The sequence below is a fragment of the Hemiscyllium ocellatum genome, chromosome 39, assembly GCF_020745735.1.
Source record: "Hemiscyllium ocellatum isolate sHemOce1 chromosome 39, sHemOce1.pat.X.cur, whole genome shotgun sequence".
In the NCBI taxonomy this organism is placed as follows: domain Eukaryota; kingdom Metazoa; phylum Chordata; class Chondrichthyes; order Orectolobiformes; family Hemiscylliidae; genus Hemiscyllium; species Hemiscyllium ocellatum.
This window is the reverse complement of record NC_083439.1, coordinates 40,417,088-40,444,640: the sequence shown is the minus strand read 5'-3', so window position 1 is coordinate 40,444,640 and position 27,553 is coordinate 40,417,088. Positions and strand designations below refer to the sequence as shown.

Sequence of the window (27,553 nt, the reverse complement as noted above, 5' to 3'; positions counted from 1 at the left end):
AAATTGTTTTCTACACTGTAGTGATTCTATAGAGAGAACTTTTCCACTGGCAGGTGAAAATAGGACAAGAGGGCATAGCCTCAAGATTAAAGAGAGCGGATTGAAGACTGAATTGAAAAGGAACTTCTACACCCAGAGGGTTGTAAATCTATGGAATTAGATTAGATTCCCTACAACATGGAAACAGGCCCTTTGGTCCAACAAGTCCACACCGATCCTCCGACAAGTAACCCACCCAGAACCATTTCCCTCTGACTAATGCACTTCACACCATGGGCAATTTAGCATGGCCAATTCACCTAACCTGCACATCTTTGGATTGTGGGAGGAAACTAGATCACCTGGAGGAAACCCACACAGACACGGGGAGAATGTGCAAACTCCACACAGTCATGCAAGGTTGGAATTGAAGCTGGGACCCTGGTGCTGTGAGGAAGCAGTGCTAACCACTGGGCCACCGTATTGCTCCCAATTGCTTGCCCAGATGAAGTAGTTTATTCTCCTTCAATGAATGTTTTTAAAGCTAAGGTTGATTTCTTTTGAACAATAATGGAATTAAGGGATATGATGAGAGTGCAGCTAAGTGGATCTGAGTCCACGAAAGGTCTTATTGAATGGCAGAGCAGACTCGAATGGCCAGACAACCTGTTCCTTCTCCTAGCTCTTATGTTCATATGTTAGGCAAAGAGCTTTCAAATTAGATTCCCTACAGAATGGAAACAGGCCATTTGGCCCAATAAGTCCACACTGACCCTCCGAAGAGTAATCCACCCAAACCCATTTCTCTACCCTATATTTACTCTTGACTAATGCATCTAACACTAAGAGCAATTTAGCATGGCCGATTCACCTGATCCGCACATCTTTTTTGGAGGAAACCGGAATACCCGGGGAAAACCCACACAGACAGTCGCCCGAGGCGGGAATCGAACCCCAGTCCCTGCTGCTGTGAGGCAGCAGTGCTAGCCATAGAGCAGGGCTGCCAAATCTTCATGCTGTGTCATCAGCAGCCAAACTCTTCTCTCCAGAAAACACAATTCATCAACTTCAACAATGGTCCAACTCCAATAGATTGAATATATTTTCCTGAGGTCTCAATTATCATTCAACATCTGCTATCTGCTTGAATATAGGGTTTCTTCCAGACTTGCTGGATCCAATTCCCAGGTACAGTACTGACCTCATTAATAGCAAATTTCTGCTATCCAGTTAAATGTAATGCTCTTCCCAGGATTGCTGTGTCTGAACAAACCTTTTGAACAAAAATGGGCCTGCAAGTAAACTCAGGCATGGCCTCACCAACAAACATAGGCTTGTTTAATCTGTTCTTTACCTTTTACCATAAGCTGTTTCACAAAGTTCAAAGGTTATCTTCAGCCCAGAATTCCCAGCTCACCACTCCAAAGTAAAATTGATCAAAGATAAAATTGAAAATAATGAAAATCCAGCAAGGATTCTAACAAATAAGACATACTCCACACTCTGCTCCTTGACATTCAATAGTTTTAGCATCAATGAATCCGTCACTGTCAACATCCTGAGAGTTACCATTGACCAGAAACTCAACTGACTTCACCTTATAAACAAAATGACTACAACAGCAGGTCAGAGGCTAGTAATACTGCAGTGAGTAACTCATCTCCTGACTCCCCAGAACTGTTCACCATCTATAAGGTACAAGTCAGCAGCATGATGAAATACTCCCCACTTGCCTGGAAGCGTGCAACTCCAACAATACTTAAGAAGTCTAACACCATCCAGGACAAAGCAGCCTGTTAACTGACACAAACAGATCCACAAACATCAATTGCCTCCACCACTGACACTCAGTAGCAGCAGTGTGCACCATCAGTAAGATGCACTGCAGAATTCACCAAAGATCCTGAGATAGTACATTCAAAATCCACAACCACTTCCATCTAGGAGGTAGAGGTAAAAGGTAAAGTCTCCATAGTCCTACTGGACCACAGACTGCTCTGTCAAACAGAGAGACAACTGGTGGTAGTTTAACTTGAGGGGCAAGGTTGACGAGGACAATCCTTCACGGTAACCTCAGCCAGCTGTCCGGCCTAATGAACTTAACAAACAATTCTACTGAGAAGGACAAGGGCAACAGATACATGGGAACACCACCATCAACAACCACCAGGCTCAACGGGTTCAATTCCAGCTTCAGGTCTGTGTGGAGTTTGCACATTCTCCCCATGTCTGCATGGGTTTCCTCAGGGTGCTCCAGTTTCCTCCCACGTCCAGAGATGTGCAGGCTAAATGGATCAGCCATGGGAAATATACAGTTATAGGGAGGGAATGGGTCTGGGTGGGATGCCCTTTGGAGGGCTGGAGAAGACTCAATAGGCCAAATGACCAGCTTCCACACTATCGGGATTTTATGATTCCTCTCTAAGCCTCTCTCCAAGCTTCTCACCATCCGGACTTTTAAATATATTGGTATTCCAGAACTGTCGCTGGTTCAAAATCCTGGAAACCTGAGTAATCCGCATTACTCTAAATCTCTAATCTTCTTCAATTTGCTTTTATCTTAAAGAAAGTTAGATAGGTGGAGGCTCACATAACTTTGCGATGGAATCTCTAAGCTGAACGCTTAAGCAACTGAAGAGATGACCACAAATGAAAGATGTAGAGGATGCTGTGGAAAAACACAGAAGAGTGTTGTAGGGCTGATGGAAGTTACAAAGAAATCGACAATTTGGGCTCAGGCATTGGAATTCAGAAAATCACATATGACATTAGAAATTCACCAAATGCTTCCTATGATATTCAAATCAGAAATCCAAATATTGGATCTTGCCACATAACGTTACACTCTTAAGTTTGTAAAATTCATCCTAAAATCTACAACGGTAAAATAATACTCACATTGTCAGCTTTGTCCAGCCGCACATCTTCCAGATCTTCCATAATAAACTCAAGAATCTTTATATGGCCTCTTTGGGCAGAACAGAGAAGCAAATTTAAGCCATTCTGATTCAGGAAAATAAATAAGAAAATCGAATGAATTAAATATTACCAATGAATCACAATTCCGAAATAAACTGTCTTCATCACGTTCAGACTAATTAAACTGTCTTCACAACACACCCTAAACTGTGTCCCTCATGCACATACTAAAGTGTTTTTATAAGATACACCCTACATTGCTTTCATCACACGCACCATCTTCATCATGCACACACTAACTAAACTGACTTCATCACATGAACCCTGATTAAACTGTCTTCATCACACACGTCCTAATGACACAGTCTTCATCAAACACACAGTAACTAAACTGTTTTCGTCTTTCCTACCCTAACTAAACTGTCTTCATCACCTGCATACTGAACTGTCATCAGGCACATATAAGCTGCCCTCATTACACATACACTAACAATAGTCTTAATCATGCACACCTCTGCTATGATTAAACTGGAAAAGGTGCAAATAAATTTTACAAGGATCTAACAGATACTGGAACGTTTGAGTTATAAGGAGGGGCTGGATAGGTTGAGACTTTTTTCTCTGGGGAGTAGGAGACTAAGGAGTGACCTTCTAGAGGCTTATAAAATCATGAGGGACATACATAAGATAAATGGTATTTTCCCCAGGTTAGGGGAGTATAAAACTAGAGAGCAGAGGTTTTAGGTGGGAGGGGATAGCTTTAAAAGGGAACGGAGGCATCTTTTTTTCAAATGGAGTGTGATGTGCACATCAGAGGAAATGGTAGAAGCAGTTACAACACAAAGACATTTGGACAGGATAGGAAAGGTTTAGAGGGATATAGGCCAAACACAAGCAAATGGGACCAATTCAGTTTAGGAAACCTGGCTGTTATGGACAATAGGGCCAAAGATCTATTTCCACCTTGTTTGACTCTATGACCCAAAAATCACATGTGGATCTTTCCTGCAGAACACAACCTCTTGTTTCTATGTTGCTCTGTGCAAGAGCAATACAGTTCATCACAGCCAGCTCATCCTTTCCTGTTAATCCTGAAATTGTCTTCTTCTCAGATAATTACCCAATTCCATTTAGAAACCCATAAATGAAACTACCTCCATATCCTCTCAGGCAGTGTATTCCAGATCCTAACGGCTCACTGCATGAAACTGTTTTCCATCATGTCACAGAACCATAGGATATGGAAGAGGTCCTTCAGCCCATCAAACCTGCACCACTAAAACTGCACTAAATATATACTCATCTTTTATTCTCCTTCTCCTGAATTAAGTCAGATAAGAAGTACTCATTTAACACTATACCAATGTCCTCCTGCTCCACGCACAGATTGTCTCCTCGGTCTGCAGTGAGCGGATCCTCAGTTACCCTCTTCCCCTTCATATACTTGCAGAGGATATTGGGATTCTCCCTAATTTTGCCCACTAATGTTTTCATGCTACCACTTTGCTCTCCTCATTACTTTCCTAAGATTCCTCTGACTTTCTATACTTCACTATGGCATCCATTGATTCTTTGCCGTTGTTACACAGCTCTCTTCTCGTTTTTAATCCAGTCCTCAACATTCCTAGACACTTAGGGTTTGCTGGGCTTGTTGGTAACACCCTAAAAGGAACACACTCAGTGTGTATCCGCCCCAGTTCATTTTGAACACCCCCCAGTTTTCTACTGTAGATTTACTCTCAAATAGCTGTTATTAGAGTAAAAAGTGAGGTCTGCAGATGCTGGAGATCAGAGCTGAAAATGTGTTGCTGGTTGAAGCGCAGCAGGTCAGGCAGCATCCAAAGAACAGGAAATTCGACGTTTCAGGCAAAAGCTTTAACCAGCAACACATTTTCAGCAATAGCTGTTATTAGTCTACTTTGATGAAATTCTTCCTTGTTTTAGTAAAATATGCCTTCTTCTGTTCCAAAACATTTCTTTGCAGACCATCTTTCTCCTTTTCCACAACATACCTGAAACATTCTTCCCCAAGGCAATTTCCCCAGCTTAATTCCCCAGAATTAGGTTCAGCTTTGTACTGTCCCTTGTAAGACTGTTTATAGGGTGATATAAAAAACTCTCCTGAATACATTTCAAGTAATCTGCCACCTCTAATCACTTTATACTATGACTACCCGAAATAATGTTGGCTAAGTTGAAATCCCTTAATATAACTATCCTATTATTTTCACATGCCTCAGTGAAATGTCTACATATCGGATCCTCAATTGACTGCTGACTGTTTGTGGACCTATAATTTGTTCATAACGGTGTGATTACTTGCTTTTTAATCCTGAGGTCTACCCACAAAGCTTCATTTGATGACCCTTCCAAGTTATTTCCCCTCTTTACTGCAGTAACTGACTCAACTAATAATGCAATAACATCTCTTTAACATCCTGCTCTGTCCTGGCTGAAGACTCTATAACCCAGAACATTGATTGCCAGTCCTTAACCATGTCTCTGTGATGGCAATATCACAATTTCATGTGTCAATCCAAATCCTTAATTCCTCGGTCTTACCTATAAATACTCTTTAGTTCTTTTGTCATTCACCTTAAATAAGTTTTCAACTTTTCTGCCAAGTGAATAGTTGCTTCCTAATGTCTTATGCTATACTAATGATTTTGAGCAATTCTATAAAATCCCCCCTCAACCTCTCATCTCTCAGGACTGCGTCCCCAGACTTTCCATTTTTTCCATGTGTCAAAAGTTCTCCAGAACCATTCTTGTGAATCTTTATATGCACGTTTTAATACCTTAATATCCTTCCTACACTACAATGTCCAGACCTGACCAAAACTCTCAGGTTAAGGCTGAAGTCGCATTTTAAAAGTTCATTTTATCTTCCTTCCTTTTCAGCTGTATAATCCTTTTTATAAATTCCAGGTGCCCATCTGCCAATTTATTTACTTTGTCAATTTGCCCTGCCATCTTCAACAATAAGTGCATTCTGAATGGATATTGTCTTCTTTGAAGTCGTGGATTTGTTGGCCAAGCTGAGTTGTTTTTCTGCAAACATTTTATTGCCTTGCTAGGTGACATCATCAGTGAGCACTTAGCAGGTCAACGAAACATTTGCAGAAAAACACATCAGCTCGGGGAACAAATCCACGACTTCATCCACAACCTGAGCTACAAATCTTTGAGAATTTTCTTCTATATTTTGTATTGCTTCTCTTTGTTCTGCCTATCAAAATGAATCACTTCAGTTTTCTGCATTGAATTCTATATGCAACGTTCCACTCGGCTATCTCTGTTCTCTTGACATTTATCTCTTACCTCCCACAGTTCATATTATTTCCATGGTTGGTCATTTGCAGATTTTGAAATGGTATCCTTTACAGTCAAGTCTAGTTCACTAACATACTGTGAATCATGATTTATAATTCGACCTGGCATATAACACAACACCATGTTTTTGATGCCAAAAATCATGTTTAGGTCTATACTTGGTGCATAGATACTCTTTCTCTTAAGAAACACTATACTCACATTAGGCCTCAATTTTAAACTTTTGATATAATTGTTGTGGTTCTGTTCGCCGATACCCAGCATGAGCAAAACCAACATAGTGTACAAAATCCCATGCAAGGACTGCACAAAACACTACATAGGACAAACAGGAAGACAGCTAACAACCCGCATCCATGAACACCAACTAGCCACGAAACAACATGACCAGCTATCCCTAGTAGCCATACACTCAGATGACAAACAACACGAATTCGATTGGGACAACACCACTATTATAGGGCAGGCCAAACAGAGAACAGCCAGGGAATTCCTAAAGGCATGGCACTCATCCACAAATTCTATCAACAGACACATCGACCTATACCCTACATACCGGCCACTGCAGCGGACAGTAACTGACAACTGAAAGCGGCAGATTCAAACCAGTATAAATGCTGGAGGAATCAGCACAGAAGCGCTTCACAGGAGGCTCCCAAGCACTGAAGATGTCACCTAGAAAGGGGACGAAACATTTGCAACAAAAACTCCCAGCTCGGCGAACAGAACCACAACAACGAGCACCCGAGCTACAAATCTTCTCACAAATTTTGATATAATTCTTTATTTACCCTATAAGTCAACACAAGTCAACGCATGCATACGAATTTAGATACACCCACATAGAGCAGACCACATATAGCAAACAACAGAGATTGACTCTCTGGAAAAGGAATTAAATATGAAGCTGGCCTCAACGATCCGTATCCATGAACACCAACTAGCCACGAAACGACACAACCAGCTATCCTTGGTAGCCACACACACAGATGACAAGCAACATGAGTTCGACTGGGACAACACTACTATTATAGGACAAGCCAAACAGAGAACAGCCAGGGAATTCCTAGACGCATGGCACTCATCCACAGATTCTATCAACAAACACATCGACTGGACCCAATATACTGCAGCCACTGAAGCAGACAGCTGGAGCTGACAACCAGAAGCAGCAGAGACAAACCACTATGAATACCGGAGGAAACATCGCAGAAGCGCCTCACAGGAGGCTCCCAAGCACGGAGGATATCACCTGACAGGGGACGAAACGTCTGCAACACAAATTCCCAGCTCGGCGAACAGAACCACAATGAGCACCCGAGCTACAAATCTTCTCACAAACTTTGAATTGTTGCTCACTTTCTACCAGATTCGCAAGCCACTTTCACTTTCTTCATATAAGAGAGCCAGCCTGTCCTTAAATGGGCACATTGGACAGCACGGTGGCACAGTGGTTAGCACTGCTGCCTCACAGCGCCAGCGACCCGGGTTCAATTCCCACCTCAGGCGACTGACTGTGTGGAGTTTGCACATTCTCCCTGTGTCTGCATGGGCTTGCTCCGGTTTCCTCCCACATTCCAAAGATGTGCAGGTCAGGTGAATTGGCCATGCTAAATTGCCCCATAGTGTTAGGTGAAGGGGTGATAGTAGGGGTATGGGTGGGTTGCGCTTTGGCGGGTCAGTGTGGACTTGTTGAGTCGAAGGACCTGTTTCCACACTGTAAGTAATATAATCTAATCTAATCTTAAATGTTGCCAAACAAAGTCTATATCAGTCAGTCAAATATTCACCTGTCATATACTCACAACCACCCGATGAAGCTAGTGCTGCCAAATTAAATCTGTTGGACTATAACCTGGTGTTGCATGATTTTTCATTTTGTACCTCCCATATATGTTGCAGGCAAAAGTCTGCAATGTATTGAGCACTGCCCACACCTCTCTCAAAAGAAAAATGGGAAAATCAACACCAATTGACCTATGTTGTCTACAAAGTATAGCAGTGTGTTTTACATCAAAAACTGTTTTTCATCATTTATATAAATGGTTTGGATGTGAACATAGGAGGTATAGCTAGTAAGTAAGTTTGCAGATGATATCAAAATTGCACATGTAGTGGACAGCCGAAGGAGGTTACGTCAGAGCACAACGGGATCTTGATCAGCTGAGCCAATGGACTGAGGAGTGGTAGTTGGAGTTTAATTTAAATAAATGTGAGGTGCTGCAAATCAGGGCAGGACTTATATACTTAATTGTTAGGTCCTGGGGAGTGTTGCTGAACAAAGAGACCTTGGAAGGTCCTTAAAAGTGGAGTCTCAGGTAAATACTGTACTTTACTGTATTGGTCAGAGTATTGAGTCATGTTGCGGTTGTACAGGACATTGGTTAGGCCACTTTTGGAATACTGTGTGCAATTCTGGTCTCCCTTCTGTCGGAAGGATGGCGTGAAACCCTCAAATGATCTACTCTCAAATAGTCTTCTTTCAAAGACATTCTGAAGCTCTCATTGAAACACTGCAGCGTTGATATTATTAACCAAGAGGAGCTTGCTATCAATCATTGATAATTGTGATACCTTGGCCATCAAACTACATCATGTTTTTAATCTAAATGTCTTAATGTTGAGGCAGATCTGCTAAGGAGGAGAAAAAGGAAGAAAATTAAGCAGTCTGCATTGCATTACCTTGTGAACATCTAGCCTCATTTGCCCAAAGATTTGTGTGTTGAGAAACAGCTGGTCAGTCACATGTTTACCAATGGCAGAATCTCACAGGCTTGAGTAGTTATCAACCACAAACTGAGGCACAGCTAATGATGACACCATATCAATCTCATTGCCATCACATTCTTTTGGCAGTACCGCCAAAATACCAGATCAAATTAGTTAAAGAGGATTTACATTTAATAAATCCATATTGCCTTACAATGGTTAAAGCTTATCAGTGATAGGCAACATAGTTTTGTGCAGGGGAAATCGTGCCTTACCAACTTAACAGAGTTCTTCTAGGAAGTGACCAAGCTGTTAGATGAAGGAACAGCTGCTGATGCCATATACATAGACTTTAGTAAGGCTTTTGATAAGGTTCCCCATTGTAGACTAACGGAGAAAGTGAAGTCACATAGTGTGCAGGGTGTTCTAGCTTGGTGGATAAAGAACTAGTTGAGCAACAGGAGACAGAGTTGAAGGGAGTTTCTCAAAATGGAGAAAGGTGACCAGTAGCATTCCACAGGGGTCAGTATTGGGGCCACTGTTGTTTGTATTATACATAAATGACCTGGAAGAGGGCACAGTTGGTATGATCAGCAAGTTTGCAGATGACAAAAGTTTGGTGGGATAGCAGAAAGCATAAGGGACTGTCAGAGAATACAGGAGGATTATAGGTAGACTGGAGAGTTTGGTGGAAAAGTGGCAGATGTCTTTCAATCCAGACAATGTGAGGTGATGCATTTAGGCAAGTCTAATTCTAGAGCAAATTATACAATGAATGGAAGAGCCTTGGAAAAAGCTGATGGGCAGAGAGATCTGGGAGTGCAGGTCCATTGTACCCTGAAGGTTGCTGCACAGGTTGATAGAGTGATCAAGGCGGCATATAGTATGCTTGCCTTCATTGGATGGGGTACTGAGTATAAGAACTAGCAAGTCATGTTAAAACTGTACAAGACATTGGTTCGGCCACATTTAGAATATTGTGTACAGTTCTGGTCGCCACATTATCAAAAGGATGTGGACGCTTTGGAGATGGTGCAGAGGAGGTTTACGAGGATGTTGCCTGGTATGGAAGGTGCTAGCTATGGAGAGAGATTGAGTAGGTTAGTTTATTTTCACTAGAGAAAAGGAGATTGAGGGGGGACCTGATTGAGGTTTACAAAATCATGAAGTCTACAGACAGGGTGGATAGAGACAAGCTTTTTTCCAGGGTGAAGGATTCAATAACCAGAGGTCATGCTTTCAATGTGAGAGGTGGAAAGTTTAAAGGAGATACATGCAGCAAGTACTTCACACAGAGGGTGGTGGGCGTTTGGAATGCGATGCCAGCAGAGGTGGTAGAGGCAGGCACGGTAGATTCATTTAAGATGCACCTGGACAGATGCATGAGTAGGTGGGGAGCAGAGGGATACAAATACTTAGGAATTGACCGACAGGTTTAGACAGTACATTTGGATCGGCTCAAGCTTGAAGGGCTGAAGGGCCTGTTCCTGGGTTGTAAATTTTCTTTGTTGAGGGTCATGCTGACTGGTCTGCGGTGGCTAGGTTTTAGCTTGCACAGGGGCACAACAATTACAATTCTTCAATCCTCTGGCACCATCTGTGAACTTAAAGAGGTTTGAAAAATTAACATCACTGCCTCAGAATTTCCTTCCCATTTCCTTCTGCTTTCTGAATGTATCTCATCCAGTCCTGGTTTCTTGCTGATTTTAAATATAGCCAGACTTCTTTTTCATTCTGTTTGTGACAGCAGATTCTGCCTCGATAAAGATGATACAAAGTATTTATTTAAAACAATAAAAGGAAACTAAGAACTGCGGCTATTGCAGATCTGAAACAAACAAAATTGCTGGAAAAACTCGGTACATCTGGCAGCATTTGTGGTGACAAAACAGAATTAACATTTCGAGTTGTGTGACCCTTCTTCCAAAGTAGAAGCGGCTTGGAAAAGTTGCTGATATTTAAGCTGAGGGGTGGAGTGAAAGGGTAGAGGCAAGGTGAGAAGGAGCAGAGAAATGAAGTGGAGAGAGAGAAAGAGAGAGAAAACAAAAGTCAGCAGACCAAGGGTTGTTTACAGTCGGTCAGGGAAGAAGAGAAGCTAGATATGGGGACGATGAATAGTTGAAAACGGATTGGCTGTACTGATGCAACCCATTTCATTACACAATCTGGGGTAGTTAGGTTAAGTTTCAGATGCTGCTTGACCTGCTGTGCTTTTCCAGCAACACACTCTCGACTTTGATCTCCAGCATCTGCAGTCCTCATTTCCTGCACGTTAAGTGATAAGACAAGGATGAGTGATTGTCACCTCTAAAATTGTTAAACTTGATGTTCAGTCTTGAAGGTTAGAAGCTGGCCAAGCAGAAAAAGAGGTGTTGTTCCTCCAGCTCACATGGAGCTTCACTATGGCACTGCAACACGCCTGAGACAGAAATGCTGGCATGGGAAACATGGTAGTATCTTGAAATGACAAGGAACTGGAAGTTCGGGTCATTTTTACAGACAGAACATATGTTTTCTGCTAAATGGTCATGCAGTTTGCATTTTGTCTCCCCAGTGTAGAGGTGGCTGCATTGTGAGCAGTGAATGCAGAAGATAAGATTGAATGAAATGCAGGTAAATTGCTCCTTCACCTGGAAGACGTACTTGGGGCCTTGGATGATAGAAGAGTACACATTGCACCTTCTGCGATTGCATGGGGAGGTGTCTTAAGGGTGTGAGGAGGTGTTGGCAGTGGCGAAAGAGTGGACCAGACTGTCCTGGACGAAATGATCCCTGCAGAATGCTTTCAATAATACGAAGGGAATTTGAGTCTGGTGATGGCATCTCACTGAACGTAGTAAAAATGGCAGTTTATGATGCTTGAGATGCAGAGGCCAATGAGATGGAAAGTGAGGACAAGAGGGTCCCTGCTGTTGATGTGGAGGGAAGTGAAGGGCTGAGGCAACCCTCTCAACCATGCTTGTGGGGAATCCTCAGCTGAGGAAAAGACTTGATCATGTCCAAGGTCCAACTGTGGAAAGCTGCATCATCAGAACAGATACGAAGGAGACAGAGAAATTGAGAGAATGGACTTGATTCCTTACAGGAAACAGGGTGTGAGGATGTATTTCCAAGATAACTGTGGGAGTTGATGGGTTTTATAATGGCCAGCGTAACCCCAGAGAATTATAGAGCATAGAACATTGAACAATACAGTGCAGAACAGGCCCTTCAGCCCTCGGTGTTGCACCAACCTGTGAACTATTCTCAGCTCGTGCCCCTACACTATCCCATCATCATCCATGTGCTTATCTAAGGATTGTTTAATTCTCCCTAATGTGGCTGAGTTGACTACATTAGCAGCTAGGACATTCCACGCCCTTACCACTCTCTAAGTAAAGAACCTGCCTCTAACATCTGTCTTAAATTTATCACACCTTAATTTGTAGTTATGCCCTCTCGTACAAGCTGACGTCATCACCCAAGGAAAAAGACTTTCACTGTCTACCCTATCTAATCCTCTGATCATCTTGTATGTCTCTATCAAATCCCCTCTTAGCCTTCTTCTTTGCAATGAGAACAGACCCCAGCCTCTCAGACTTTCCTCGTAAGATCTTCTCTCCAGACCAGGTAATATCCTGGAAAATCTCCTCTGCACCTTTTCCAAAGCTTCCACATCCTTCTTGAAATATGGGGACCAGAATTGTACACAATATTCCAAGTGTGACCGCACCAGCATTTTGTATAGTTGCAGCATGATATTGTGGCTCTGGAACTCAATCCTTCTACCAATGAAATCCAACACACCGTATGCCTTCTGAACAGTACTATCAACCTGGGTGGCAACTTTGAGAGATCTATGGACTCCAAGATCCCTCTGCACATCCATACTACCAAGAATCTTTCCATTCACCCAGTACCCTGCCTTCCTGTTGTTCTTCCCAAAGTGCATCACCTCACATTTAGCTGCATTGAACTCCAATTGCCACCTCTCAGACCAATTCTGCAGTTTATCCAAGTCCCCCTGCAATCTGTAACATTATTCCAAACTGTCCACTACTCCACCATGGGTGGCACGGTGGCACAGTAGTTAGCACTGCTGCCTCACAGCGCCAGAGACCCGGGTTCAATTTCCACCTCAGGCGACTGACTGTGTGGAGTTTGCACGTTCTCCCTGTGTCTGCGTGGGTTTCCTCCGGTGCTCTGGTTTCCTCCCACAGTCCAAAGATGTGCGGGTCAGGTGAATTGGCCATGCTAAATTGCCCATAGTGTTAGGTAAGGGGCAAATGTAGGGGTATGGGTGGGTTGCGCTTCGGCGGGTCGGTGTGGACTTGTTGGGCCGAAGGACCTGTTTCCACATGAGTAATCTAATCTAATCTAATCTAATCCACCGACTTTAGTGTCGTCTGCAAACTTACTAATCCATCCACCTCTGCCTGTGTCTAAGTGATTTATAAAAATGACAAACAGCAGTGGTCCCAAAACAGATCCTTGAGGCATACCACTACTAATCGGACTCCAGGCTAAATACCTTCCATCAACCACCACTCGCTGCCTTCTTCCAGAAAGCCAGTTTCTAATCCAAACTGCTAAATCACCCTCAATTCCGTGCCTCTGCATTTTCTCCAATGGCCTACCATGTGGAACCTTATCAAAGGTTTTACTGAATTCCATGTATACCATGTCAACAGCCCTACCCTCATCTACATGCTTGGTCACCTTCTCAAAAAACGCAGTGAGGTTTGTGAGACACAACCTGCCCTTAACGAAACCATGTTGACTATATGAAATTAAATTGTTGATTGCTAGATGCTTATAAATCTTATCTATTATAATCCTTTCCAAAATCTTTCCTATAACAGAAGTAAGGCTCACTGGTCTATAATTACTTGGGTCATCTCTACTGCCCTTCTTGAAAAAAGGCACAACATATGCAATACTCCAGTCCTCTAGTACTAAACCTGTAGACAATGATGACTCAAATGTCAAAGCCAAAGGCTCTGCTATCTCCTCCCTAGCTTCCCATGAATCTTTGGATAAATCCCATCCGGCCCAGGGGACTTGTCTACTTTCACTCCTTTGAGAATTGATAACACCTGTTTGTAACTAACCTCGATCCTTTCTAGTCTATTATCTTGTCTCTCATTCTTCTCCTCTACAATATTCTCCTTTTCCCGAGTGAAAACCGATGAGAAATATTCGTTCAGCACCTCTCCGATCTCCACAGGGTCCACTTTCAACTTCCCACTTCTGTCTTTGACTGGCCCTATTCCTACCCTAATCATCCTTCTATTCCTCACATACCAATAGAAAGCTTTAGGGTTCTCCTTTATTTTATTTGCTAAAGACTGCTCTCGTATCCTCTCTTTGCTCTTCTCAACTCTCTCTTTAAATCCTTCCTAGCTGATCTGTGACTCTCCATCGCCTCATCTGAACCATCTTGCCTCATCAACACATAATCTCCTTCTTCTGCTTAACAAGAGACGCAATTTCTGTAGTAACCACGGTTCCTTTACCTTATAATTTCCTCCCTGCCTGACAGGGACATACCTATCAAGAACACACACTATCTGTTCTTTCAACTAGCTCCACATTTCCACTGTCTGTATCCCCTGCATTTTGCAACTCCATTCTATGCATCCTAATTCTTGCCTAATCGCATTGTAATTGCCCTTCCCCCATCTATAACTCTTGACCTGTGGCATGTATCTGTCCCTTTCCATCGCTATACTAAATGAAACTGACTTATGATCACTCTCTCCAAAGTGCCCACCTACAACTAAATCAAACATCTGGCCTGATTCATTACCAAGCACCAGATCCAGTGTGGCCTCCCTTCTTGTCAGCCCTTCAACATACTGTGTACAGGACAAAAACTGACCCATCCGACGTACTAGACTTCTAGCATTTCCAGTCAATGTTGGAAAAGTTCAAGTCCTTCATAATGACCACCTTGTTCCTTTCACTCCTACCCAGAATAATTTTGCCGATCCTCTCTTTCACCTCCCTGGTTCTCTATGGAGGCCTATAAAAAACTCCAAGCCTTGTGATTTCTCCTGTCCTGTTTCTAACCTTAGCCCAAACTACCTCAGCAGACAAGTCCTCGTCAAAAGTTCTCTCAGCCAACGTTATACTATCCTTGACTAACAAGGCCACGCCTCCCCCTCTTTTACCGCCTTGCCTGTTCTTAATGAAAGATCTAAACCCTGCAAAGTGCAACATCCATTCCTCACCCTGCTCTATCCATGTCTCTGAAATGGCCACAATATCGAAGTACCTATCCATGCTGCAAGCTCATCTACCTTATTCGGATACTTCTGGCATTGAAATCGACACACTTCAAACCAGTTTGCTGTCTGTCAGCACATTCCTGTGACCCTGAAATCCTGTCCCTGTTCTCCCTATTCTCATCCTCCTGTTCACTGCAACTACACCTCAGGTTCCCATTCCCCTGCTGAGCTAGTTTAAACCCACACGAATAGCATCAGAAAATTTCCCACCCAGAATATTAGTACCCCTCTGGTTCAAGTGAAGACCGTTCTGATTGTACAGGTCCCAGAATAAGCCTCAATTATCCAAAAACCTGAAACCCTCCCTCCTGCACCATCCTTGCAGCCACATGTTCAGCTGATATCTCTCCCCATTCCTTGCCTTGCTATCACTTGGCATGGGTAACAAACCAGAGGTTATAACTCTGTTTATTCTAGCTCTCAGCTTCCACCCTAACTCCCTGAAATCCTGCCTTACATCCTTCTCCCTCTTTCTACTTATGTTGTTGATACCTACATGGACCATGACTTGAGGCTGGTCACCCTCTCCCTTCAGGACCCCAAAGATATGATCTGAGACATCATGGACTCTGGCACCTTGGAAGAAACACACTAACTGTGAGTCTCGTTCATTCCCAACAAACCTTCTATCTGAGCCTCTAACTATTGAGTCCCCAATGGCAGAGATACCGAGGAAGGGAAGGAGTCAGAGATGGACCAGGTGCTGGAAGGATGGAAATTGGTAACAAAATTGATAATTTTTTTTCCAATTTCAGACAAGAGAGGGAAGCAAAACCAATCAGGTCATAAATGTACCAGACAGCTGTGGGGGAAGGACCCGAGTAGGATTGGAACAAGGAATGTCCCATGTATTCCACAAAAAAACAGGCATAATTGGAGCCCATGCGGGTACCCATAACAACACTTATGATCTGAAGAAAGCAAGAAAAGTTAAAAAAAGTGTTCAAAATTAGGATGAACTTGGCAAGACAGAGAAAGGTTGTGGTGGATGGGGATGACTCAGGCCTTTGTTTTGAGGAAAAGGCAGAAAACCCTAAGACCATCCTGACGCAGGATGGACATGCAGATGGATTGCAGTTAGTGCTTGCAAATTGGCAATGTTGAAACCAATGTACAGCAACAGGAGAATCAAGCATGTAATTGGGAAGTATTCATTTAATAACTCAGATGTGTCTGTGTTCCTGTTTGCACATCCCCTTTTGATTCTCAATCAGCACTACCTTTTCATTCTTTGTTTCTCTGAGAAAGCTTTTGGAGAGTATTTTATGTTAATAGCCAATCTCTCCTTAAAAGATTCTCTTTACTTAGCTAAAATACAAATAAAAGCACGATTCACAACTTGGAGAGTTAACATTTTAAAAATCTTAAATTTGATGTGTTTCATTGCCAAAATTAGTTAAGATTCTGTTAGAAATGAAGAAAAAGAGTTGAATTCGAAGAAAAGTTGGATTGGTACTGGATAATAAAGATGGCAAGGTTATAGATTTGGAGGTAGGTGAGCATTTTGGCGATAATGACCACAGTTCAGTTATGTTTACTTTAGTGATGGAAAGGGATAGGTATGTACAGCAGGACATGAGTTATTGCTGGGGGAAAGACAATTATGATGTGATTGGGCAAGATTTAGGATACACAGGATGGGGAAGGAAACTGCAGGGGATGGACACAATTGAAATGTGATCTTATTCAAGAAACAGCTACTGTGTGTACTTGATAAGTAAGTACCTGTCAGGTAGGGAGGAATTGGTCGAGTGAGGACCCGTGGTTTACTAAAGAAGTAAAATCCCTTGTCAAGACAAAGAAGGCGGCTTATGTTAGGATGAGATGTGAAGGCTCAGAGTGCTTCAGAGTTCCAAGTTAGTCAGGAAAGACCTAAACAGAGAGCTAAGAAGAGCAAGGAGAGGACATGAGAATGTTAGCAGTAAGGATCAAGGAAAACTCTAAGGCTTTCTATAGGTATATGAGGAAAAGGAGAATGACTAGAGTAAGATTAGGGCCAATCAAGAATAGCAGTGCGAAGTTTAGTGTGGAATCAGAGGAGATAGGGGAAACGCTAAATTAATATTTTTCGTCAGTATTCATACTGGAAAAAGGCGATGTTGTCGAGAAGGAGGTGCACAAGGAGGACGTGTCAGCAATTCTGGAAAATGTGAAAACACATAAGTCTTCTAGGCCGGATGGGATTTATCCTAGGATTCTCTGGAAAGCCAGGGAGGAGATTGCAGAACCTTTAGTTTTGATCCTTATGTCGTTATCATCAATTGGAATAGTACCAGAAGACTGGAGGATAGCAAAGGTTGTCCCCTTGTTCAAGAAGGGGAGTGGAGACAACCCTGGAAATTATAGACCAGTGAGCCTTACTTCGGTTGTGGGTAAAGTGTTGGGAAAGGTTATAAGAAATAGGATTTATAATCATCTCGAAAGGAATAAGTTGATTAGGGATAGTCAATACAGTTTTGTCAAGGGTAGGTCCTGCCTCACAAACCTTTTTGAGTTCTTTGAGAAGGTAAACAAACAGGTGGACAAGGGTAAAGTAGTTGATATGGTGCATATGGATTTCAGTAAGGCATTTGCTAAGCTTCCCTATGGTAGGCTATTGCACAAAACACAGACACATGGGATTGAGGGTGATTTAATGGTTTGAGTCAGAAATTGGCTCGCTGAAGGACAACATAGGACAGTGGTTGATGGGAAATGTTGATCCTGGTGTTCTGTTACTAGTGGTGTACCACAAGGATCTCTTTTGCCGTCACTGCTGCTGGTCATTTTTATAAATGACCTGGATGAGGGCGTAAAAAGATGGGTTATAAAATTTGCAGATGACACTAAGGTCAGTAAGGTCGTGGATAGTGATGAAGGATGTTGTGGGTTACAGAGGGAGATAGATAAGTTGCAAAGCTGGGCTGAGACATGGCAAATGGAGCTTAGTGTGAGGTGATTCACTTTGGAAGGAGCAACAGGAATGCAGAGTACTGGGCTAATGGTAATATTCCTGGCAGTGTAGATGAGCAAAGATCTCAGTGTCCATGTACATAGATCCCTTAAAGCTGCCACCCAGGTTGATAGGGTTGTTAAGAAGGCATACGGTGTGTTAGCTTTTCTTAGTAAAAGGATCGAGTTTCCGAGCCATGAGATCATGCTGCAGCTGTACAAAACTCTTGGAGTATTGCATACAGTTCTGGTCACTGCATTATAGGAAGGATGTGGAAACTTTGGAAAGGATTCAAGGGAGATTTACTAGGATGTTGCATTGTATAGAGAGAAAGTCTTACAAGAAAAGGCTGCGGGACTTGAGGCTGTTTTCATTAAAAAGAAGGTTGAGAGGTGACTTAATTGAGACATATAAGATAATCAGAGGGTTAGATAGTGCAGACAGTGACAGACTTTTTCCTCGGATGGTGATGGTTAGCACGAGGGGGCATAGATTTAAATTGAGGAGTGATAGTTTTAGGACAGATGTCAGAGGCAGTTTCTTGACTCAGAGTAGTTCGGGGCATAGAATGTCCTACCTGTAACAGTAGTAGACTCGCCAACTTTAAGGACATTTAAATGGTCACTGGATAGACAAATGGATGAAAATGAAATACTGTAAGTTAGATGGGCTTCAGATTGGTTCCACAGGTCAGCATAACATTGAGGGTTGAAGGGCTTAAACTGCGCTGCAATGCAAAAAAAGGGAAGTAAAAAACAGAGAAGTGGAAGGGTAGGGAATGGAAAGAAAAGAGAAACAGAAAGACAGATGGAAGTAAAAAATGAGAAAGTTTGAATTAGCAAGTGAGGAGCAAGAAAAAGAAAGCAATGGAAAGGGCAATGGAATTTTGAATGAAAGGGGCAGCTCAGACAATATGACGGGTTGAAGTAAAGTTTAAATAAAAGGAAGAAAGAAGAGATAGGAATTCTGGTCAAAGTTCTTGAGAAGATGTGTAGCTCAGATTGTGGATGAGGTTGTTGACTTGCTCACTGAGTTGGTAAGTTTGTTCACAGATGTTTCGGCACCGTACTAGATAACAATCAGTGCACCTCCAGTGAAGCGCTGGTGTTCGCTTGTTATTTATGTGGCCAGGTTTGCTGAGGTGTGTAGTATCACTTCTGGTTTTGTTTCTTACTGGTTGGTATATGGGGTCTACCTCTACATGATTGTTAATGGAGTTCCAGATTTAGTGTCAGGCCTCCAGGAATTCCCATCCATGTCTTTGTTTGACTTATCTTAGAATGGATGTCCCAGTTGAATTGGTGTCCTTCTTTGTTCATGTATATGGACACAAGTGATAATTGATCATGTATTTTGGTGGCTAGTTGGTGTTCATGTACTCTTGATGGCTCATGTTCGTCCAGTTTGCCCCATGTAATGTTTGTGGCAGTTTTTACATAGTATTTTGTATGTTTGTTCGGTTAGTTGAGGGTATGAGATCCTTTATACTCGTCAGTAGCTGCCATAAGTGAAGCTATTGGTTTGTGAAATTAAATATCACACATCAGTTATAGTCCAACAGATTTAATTGCAAGCACAAGCTTTCAGAGCGCCGGCCAAAAGCTAGTGTGATTCCAATTAAACCTGCTGAACTATAACCTGGCGTTGTGTGATTTTTAACTTTGTACACCCCAGTCCAACACCGGCATCTCCAAATCATGTTGGTTTGTGGGCTACCATGATACTTCGGGGTCACAGTAGTCTGGTGGTCATTTCTGATATGTCCTTGACGTATGGTAGGGTGACCAGTGTACCCGGACGTGTTGTGTCTTCTTGTAGTAGTCTGTTGTGAAGGTACTGGCGGACTATGCTTTTTGGGTAACCATTGTTTTGAATACACAGTACAGGTATTCTTCTTCGGCTTTGCACAGATCTGAGGTGCTGCAGCGTGTTATGGCTCGCTTGAAGCAGCTTCATTTGTGGGTGTTGGGATGGTTGCTGTTATACTTGAGTACTTGATCTGTATGGGTGGCCTTCCTGTACACAATGGTCTAGAGCTCACCATTGGCCTTGCATTCGACCATTACGTCTAGGAAGAGAAGTCAACCCACAAAAAACATCCTCAGGGGTGTCACGGTGGCTCACTGGTTCACACTGCTGCTTCACAGTGCCAAGGACCTGGGTTCAATTCCAACTTCGGGCAACTGTCTGTGTGCACTTTGCACATTCTCATTGCATCTGTGTGGCTTTCCTCCCACAGTCCAAAGATGTGCAGGTTAGGTGAATTGCCCATACTGTTACGTGCATTAGTCAGGGGTAAATACAGGGTAAGGGAATTGGTCTGGATGGGTTAATCTTCGGAGGGTCAGTGTGGACTTGTTGGGCTAAATGGCCTGTTTCCACATTGTAGGGATTCTATTCTATTCTATCTCACCAGCATAAAATTTACGAAGGAAGAAGAGAACAACAATCATCTTCCCTTTTACCAAACCCTTAGAAAAAGAACTGGAAATGATATCACCCATCTTAACAGACCAAGACACACAAATAGAAAGGCTCACTGATGATGTTACCTAGCATAGTGATTAAACATCTGAAAATTAACCTGCCAGCTCAGTAAGCAAACTTACAACCAGAACTAACGTGTTATATACAAAGTATGGTGTAAAGACTGCCACAAGCATTAGAGAAGGAAAACTGGAAGAAAAGTAGCCATCAGGGTACATGAACATCAACTAGCCACCAAAAGACATGATCAATTATCACATGTGTCCATACACACAGACAAAGGAGGACACCAATTCAACTGGGATAACATATCCATCCTAGGACAAGCCAAATAAAGATATCCATGGGAATTCCTGGAGGCCTGGCATTCAACCCGGAACTCCATTATTAAATATATAAGGTTAGACCCCATATACCGATCACTGAGAAACAAAACCGCAAATGATACCACCTGCCTTAGCAAACTGGAACACATAAATAGCAAGTGGGACAGAACACCAACACATCACCGGAGGTGCTTTGATGATGTTACCTAGTATGGTGATGAAACATCCACAAACATACTTACCAGCAGCGAGCAAATCATCAACCTCAGTAATTCTGATTCCAAATAGGGATTTGGGTAAACAAGAAAAATATGGTTAATGCCTAAATTAACAGAGGAAGGAATCGAAAGATAGCTATCATTTCAAATGATAGCTATGAAGATGAAGTGGCCAAAAGATGTTAACGTTTCGGAATCCCTACAAATCTGTTGACTATGAAATTGTTAACAAGACAGTATGGAATGCTTAGGAGCTGGGCCCTGGAGCTTATCAATTAAAATTTGGGATACACAAAAGAAATCTAATCAAAAGAGAAAAGAAATGCTGTGAGATTTGTGGTTTTAGTCAATGAAGTTTGGAGAAGAACTTGAGGGAAATCACATTGGGGAAGAGTTGAGAAATAGTACTCCAACAACCCTTAAGATGTATTTAGATGAGCATCAAGTAAAAGATATGCAGGGAGCAGCATTTCCAACAGTTAATGTTCATATCTCACACAGACAGCTACATGTGGGAAAATGAATCCATGGGAAACAATAAAAAAAGGGAGAAATAGAAAACCTTGTGATTGAAAAGTTATTAGTTTTAGGGGACATACAAAAGGTTGGCAAAATAATAAAAGAGCTAGCTTAAAATCTACAAGTGATAGAAAAAATGCTTTTATTGTAATAATACTCAATGTACTGAAGCTAATTGTTAGAAATTAAAACACAGCCTTTTGCAGTGGTAACAATGTCTAAGGAGTCTTGATAAAAGGCTGTATCAGGAATGTTAACAAGTATTAAAAGTATAGCTGGTTCAAAAATATTGACCTCACAAAGGACATTGGATCACATTAAAGAAACTGAAATTCAACCTGAGGAACATCCTGGATTGTTTCCTGACTCATTAGAAATGAAGAGGAAGAATCTAAGGGAAATTCACAAGGTACAAACTTCAGTTATCTGACAGTATTTTCAAACACTTAAAAGAAAAGTAGAGAGAATAAGTCTGATATGCTTCGCCTATCTTCTTCAACAGAAATGCAACTGAATGATTTTGAGTTGAGAGCTGCATCATACAGACCACAGAGAAATTGAATCAGAATCCATACCTGAGCATTAATATTTAAAAGACAGCATGTACTGGATATGAAGTAATGGAGATTACCTCAAAGACTAACCGATGAGAAATGGGAAGTTGTCAATCAAACAATTCCGTCTGGGTCGGTTAGCTCAGTTGGTTAGTTTAAGATGCAGAATGACACAAACAACACAGGTTCAATTTCTACAATGGCAAAGATTTTCAATTTTGCCTTTTGCCTGAAGCACGGTGACACTCGGGGAAACTCACCATCAGATGTATCTCTCTAATCAAAGAGCAATACAATGGTCTTCTGAGGCTATGGCAACTTTACCTTTAGTGCCATCTGGGTATTGTAGATATTACAAATGGTTCACAAAACACAAATAATAGGTCACTTAAGGTATTACAAAATCACAGTCTAAAATACCCAAACATTTTAATTAGCCAAGACTGCATTTAGATATCATTAAATTTTTCTAGACATTTCATAGATGTCATACAGAAGGGAAATGCCAATCATCAATTAAACTAATGCCCTTAATCCCAATACCAGTTTCATTGGTCTTCATTGGTTTCACTACCTGAAATCAGCAGCAGAAATCAGTATCTTTTAACAACTACAATCATTTCAACAAGATTTTCTTAGGCAGTACCTTTGTAGCAAATTATGACAAAAATGGTACCTGAAAAGCTAATTGTATTTTTTAACAATATGTCAATTGATCAAGGCGATATAATTAGATTGATGTTCAAATCTGACATCACAAATATTCAAAGAAATAATTTCAAATAGTCTGGAAATAAAACAATTTACATTTTCAGCTCATCAACCACAACCTCAAGGAGCAGTTGAAAGATGGCATCAAACTTGAAAGATTACGATTGGACCCTATTGTCAGGAATGTCCTTATTATTGGGATAAAGTAATTCTCTTACTACAGTTTGCCCCTAATACATCCACTGGATTCAGTCCTTTTGAACTGGTACGTGGGCATTAAGTGAAAGGATTCCTTAAATTAATTATATATTTCCCTTTCATAAATGCATGTTAACTTTGTACTCTTTCATCATATCTTTGCAACAGATTCCAGCATTTTCCCATACTGATGCAACTCGATCTGTAATTTCCTATTTTCTCCATCTTTCCTTTCTTTAAAATAAAGGAATTACATTTTCTATCGTCTAACCTGCTGGGTTTGTTCCAGAATATACAGAATTTTGGAAGATGATATAGATCCTAAAGAGCTGAAAATGTGTTGCTGGAAAAGCACAGCAGGTCAGGCAGCATCCAAGGAACAGGAAATTCGACGTTTCGGGCATAAGCCCTTCATCAGGAAATGTCGAATTTCCTGTTCCTTGAATGCTGCCTGACCTGCTGTGCTTTTCCAGCAACACATTTTCAGCTCTGATCTCCAGCACCTGCAGACCTCACTTTCTCCTCATAGATCCTAAAGAACCTAACATATTACTAATTAACTCATTATAGTACCCCTGTTGCATGGATCTCTAAGTCCCTGTTTAATGCCATCCCCTATCTGTCCACAACTCTAGAGAAGCCTGTAGACAATTTCCATTAAATTTTTCCACGCCTTGGTACTTTTTAGCTCCATACTGACTGATTCTACATTGAGATTATTTGTGGCAATACACCTTCTCACAACTGCACAGATTTTATCTTTCACTAACAAAGCTATCCCACCTCTTTTACCTGTCATTCCTAAAAAATGTTAAGTTCTCAGCCTTGCTGACCCTGCAGCAATGGCTCTGTAATCACAATGATATTATACCCATTTACAACTATTTGCAGTTAATTCACCCACCCTATCGCAAGCACTTTGTATTTTTCAGAGAGCGAGTGAGCGTGCATGCGTGTGTTTATGTAGATTCATGTCACACTATAGGTGACCCCACTGCACTACACACATTTGCGTGCACACATACTCCTACAGACTCGCTGTCATACGCTTACACATACACTCCCACACACACCCTCTCACAGATTTATGCCACTTTATACTCAAAACACACACGCACACACACTCACACGCACATCTAAATTTGTGGGATGAATTTGTACTTGCAGTATTACATTTTGCTCAAAAACTGCATGAATCCATGTAAGATTCTGTAAATCTCTTTTTCAGAAATAGAATCAGTCTGAACATTGGGGCACAGACAAAGACTTTAACCTCACACCGTCAATACATTATTGGAGTTGACATGGCATCTGTTGTTAAAGTTCACTTGAGAATGTAATTTTAAAAAATGTTCTGGGGATTTACATATGAAAGAACAGAAACCAACATGGTCACTCCAAAAACTGAGACTTAACAAACAGTCCAGGTCTTCTTCTATACATAATTTCAGTTACATCACACTGTAAACCTTTGCTATAAATTCTGTGTCTTACGATCTTATACTCCACAACAACCTGATAAAGGAGCAGCACTCTGTAAGCCAGTGCCTCCAAATAATCCTGTTGAACTATAACCTGGTGTTGTGTGATTTTTAACTTTGTACGCCATTAAAGATCTTGTACACTTCTTTCAGTTCCTTCTTTGCTCCACAGAAAACAATCTGAGTTAATCCAGCCTCTCTTCACAGATGAGATGTTCCATTCCAGACATCCTTTGCACCCTGTCCAGTTCAATCACATCCTTCCTATTGTGTGATCAACACCTTCCACTTCCTCCTGTAGATTTACCCTCAAGTAGCTGCTTCCAATCGTTTTCACAAGATCCTTCCTTATTTGAGTTAAATCTGCCTTCCCTCAATCTAAAATCTATTTTGTATACCATCTTTCTCCTTTTCCATAACAAACTTAAAGTGTACAGTGTTTAAGTTGCTATCACGAAAATGCTCCTCCATTGTCACCTTGTGTCTGGCTTCATGTATGAATTAAGACCGGCACTGCACACTCCCTTATAGGACCATTAGAACTTTGATATTAAAAAGCTCTCCTGTATAAATCTGCCATGCTCAATACTTAATACTATGATAATGCCAATTAGTACTGGGGTAGTTGAAATTCCCGAATAGAATTATCCTGTTATTTTTACATGCCTTCATGAATTGACTACACATTTGCTCCTTAATTGCCCACTGACTGTTTGGGAGCCTGAAATACACTCCTAACAATGTGACTGTCCTTTTTTTCATCCAAGGTTCGACTCAAAAAGAGCCATTTGATGACCCTTCCAAGATATCATTCCCTAATCTTGCATTAACTGACTCCTTAGCTAACAATTCAACACAACCTCCAATTTTGCACTCTCCCATGTTCTGCCTGAAGATGCTATAGGAAAATTAAGTTAGCAGTCTTGTCTGTCCCTCAACCACATCACCATGACGGTAACAACATTGCAATTCCACATGTCAATCCATATCCTTCAATCATCTGTTTTCCATCCAATATTCCTAACATCAAGAGGCCATCAAGCCTCATCTTGCTCCTTTCAGACACAACATGGTTGAACTCGCTCTGCCTTGGTTCCTTTTCTAAGCTGTGACATGTTGTAATTGAGATAATAGACTGCGTCCCCTGTTCTTGTTGAACTAGTTTAAACTCCTCCCAACAGCACTAACAAACCTACTTGCAAGAATGTTATTCCCATTCTGGTTCAGGTGCAGACCATCCCACTTGTAGAGGTTGTACTTTCACCACAAATGGTCTCAGTGATACAGGAATCTAATCCCAATTACCACACCAATATTGAGTAAAAAATGAGGTCTGCAGATGCTGGAGATCACAGCTGAAAATGTGACACCAATATTGAGCCAACATTCAAAGGACAAAGAACATTACAGCACAGGAAAAGGCCCTTTGACCCCTCTAGCTTGCACCAATCCAGATCCTCTATCTAAACCTGCCACCCATTTTCTAAGGATCTGTATCCCTTTGTTTCCTGCCTATTCATGTATCTATCCAGATACACCTTTTATGATATTATTTCCCGCCCCTACCATCTCCGCTGGCAGCATAGTCCAGGTACCCACCATTCTCTGCATAAAGAACTTTCACATATATCTCCCATAAACTTTCCCCTTTCACTTTGAACTTGTGACCCCTTGTAATGGAGTCCGCCATTCTGCGCAAACCTTTCATGCTATCTACCATGCCCCTACCCCTCATGATTTTGCAGGTGTCAGTGAGGTTCCCCCTCAACCTCCTTCTTTCCAATGAAAATAATCATAATCTACTCAACCTCTCCTCATAGCTAGCAACTTCCACGTCAGGCAACATCCAGGTGAACCTCCTCTGCACCCTTTCCAAAGCATCCACATCCGTTTGGAAATGTGGCGACCAGAATTGTACGCAGTATTCCAAATGTGGCTGAACCAAAATCTTATACAACTGCAACATGACCTGTCAACTCTTGTGCTCAATACCCCGTCCAGTGAAGGAAAATATGCTTTTTGCCTTCTTGACTACTATACTGACCTGCGTTGTCACCTTCAGGGAACAATGGAGCTGAATACCATAAGACCATAAGACATAGGAGTGGGAGTAGGGCCATTCTGCCCATCGAGTCCACTCCACCATTCAGTCATGGCTGATGGGCATTTCAACTCCACTTACCAGCATTCTCCCTGTAGCTCTTAATTCCTCGAGACATCAAGAATCTATCAATCTCTGCCTTGAAGACATTTAGCGTCCCGGCCTCCACTGCACTCTGCGGCAATGAATTCCACAGACCCATCATTCTCTGGCTGAAGAAATGTCTCCACATTTCTGTTCTGAATTGACCCCCTCTAATTTTAAGGCTGTGTCCACGGGTCCTAGTCTCCTCGCCTAACGGAAAAAATTTCCTAGCGTCCACCCTTTCCAAGCCATGTATTATCTTGTAAGTTTCTATTAAGTCTCCCCTTAATCTTCTAAACTCCAATGAATACAATCCCAGGATCCTCAGCCATTCCTCATATGTTAGACCAACCATTCCAGGGATCATCCATGTGAATCTCCGCTGGACACGTTCCAGTGCCAGTATGTCCTTCCTGAGGTGTGGGGACCAAAACTGGACACAGTACACCAGAACTTTATAAAGTCTCAGTAGCACAACGGTGCTTTTATATTCCAACCCTCTTGAATATTCCTACCCAGATCTTCCTGTCCATCAATTTTCCCCAGGATTTTTCCATTTATTGTTCAGTCTGGAATTGCGTCATGCAAAATGAAAAACCTTGCATTTGTCAAGATTGAACTCCATCTGGCAGTTCTCTGCTCAACGCTCCAATTTATCTATATTTTGCTGTATTCTCAGACAGTCCCTTTCACTATCTGCTACCCACCAATCTTAGTGAAATCTGCAAACTTA

At 41.8% G+C, this 27,553-nt stretch overlaps 1 protein-coding gene across 2 annotated transcripts in view; it reads right to left on the bottom strand.

Annotated features, from left to right (window-relative positions):
* The window catches only part of ankdd1a (ankyrin repeat and death domain containing 1A), a 273,678-nt gene that overhangs the window by 187,787 nt on the left and 58,338 nt on the right, over positions 1–27,553 (bottom strand). For both annotated transcript variants that reach the window (XM_060853051.1, XM_060853052.1), the window contains exon 5: positions 2,878–2,982. In XM_060853051.1, coding sequence (XP_060709034.1) covers positions 2,878–2,982 — 105 coding nt within the window. The remainder of the gene's footprint in view (positions 1–2,877; positions 2,983–27,553) is intronic.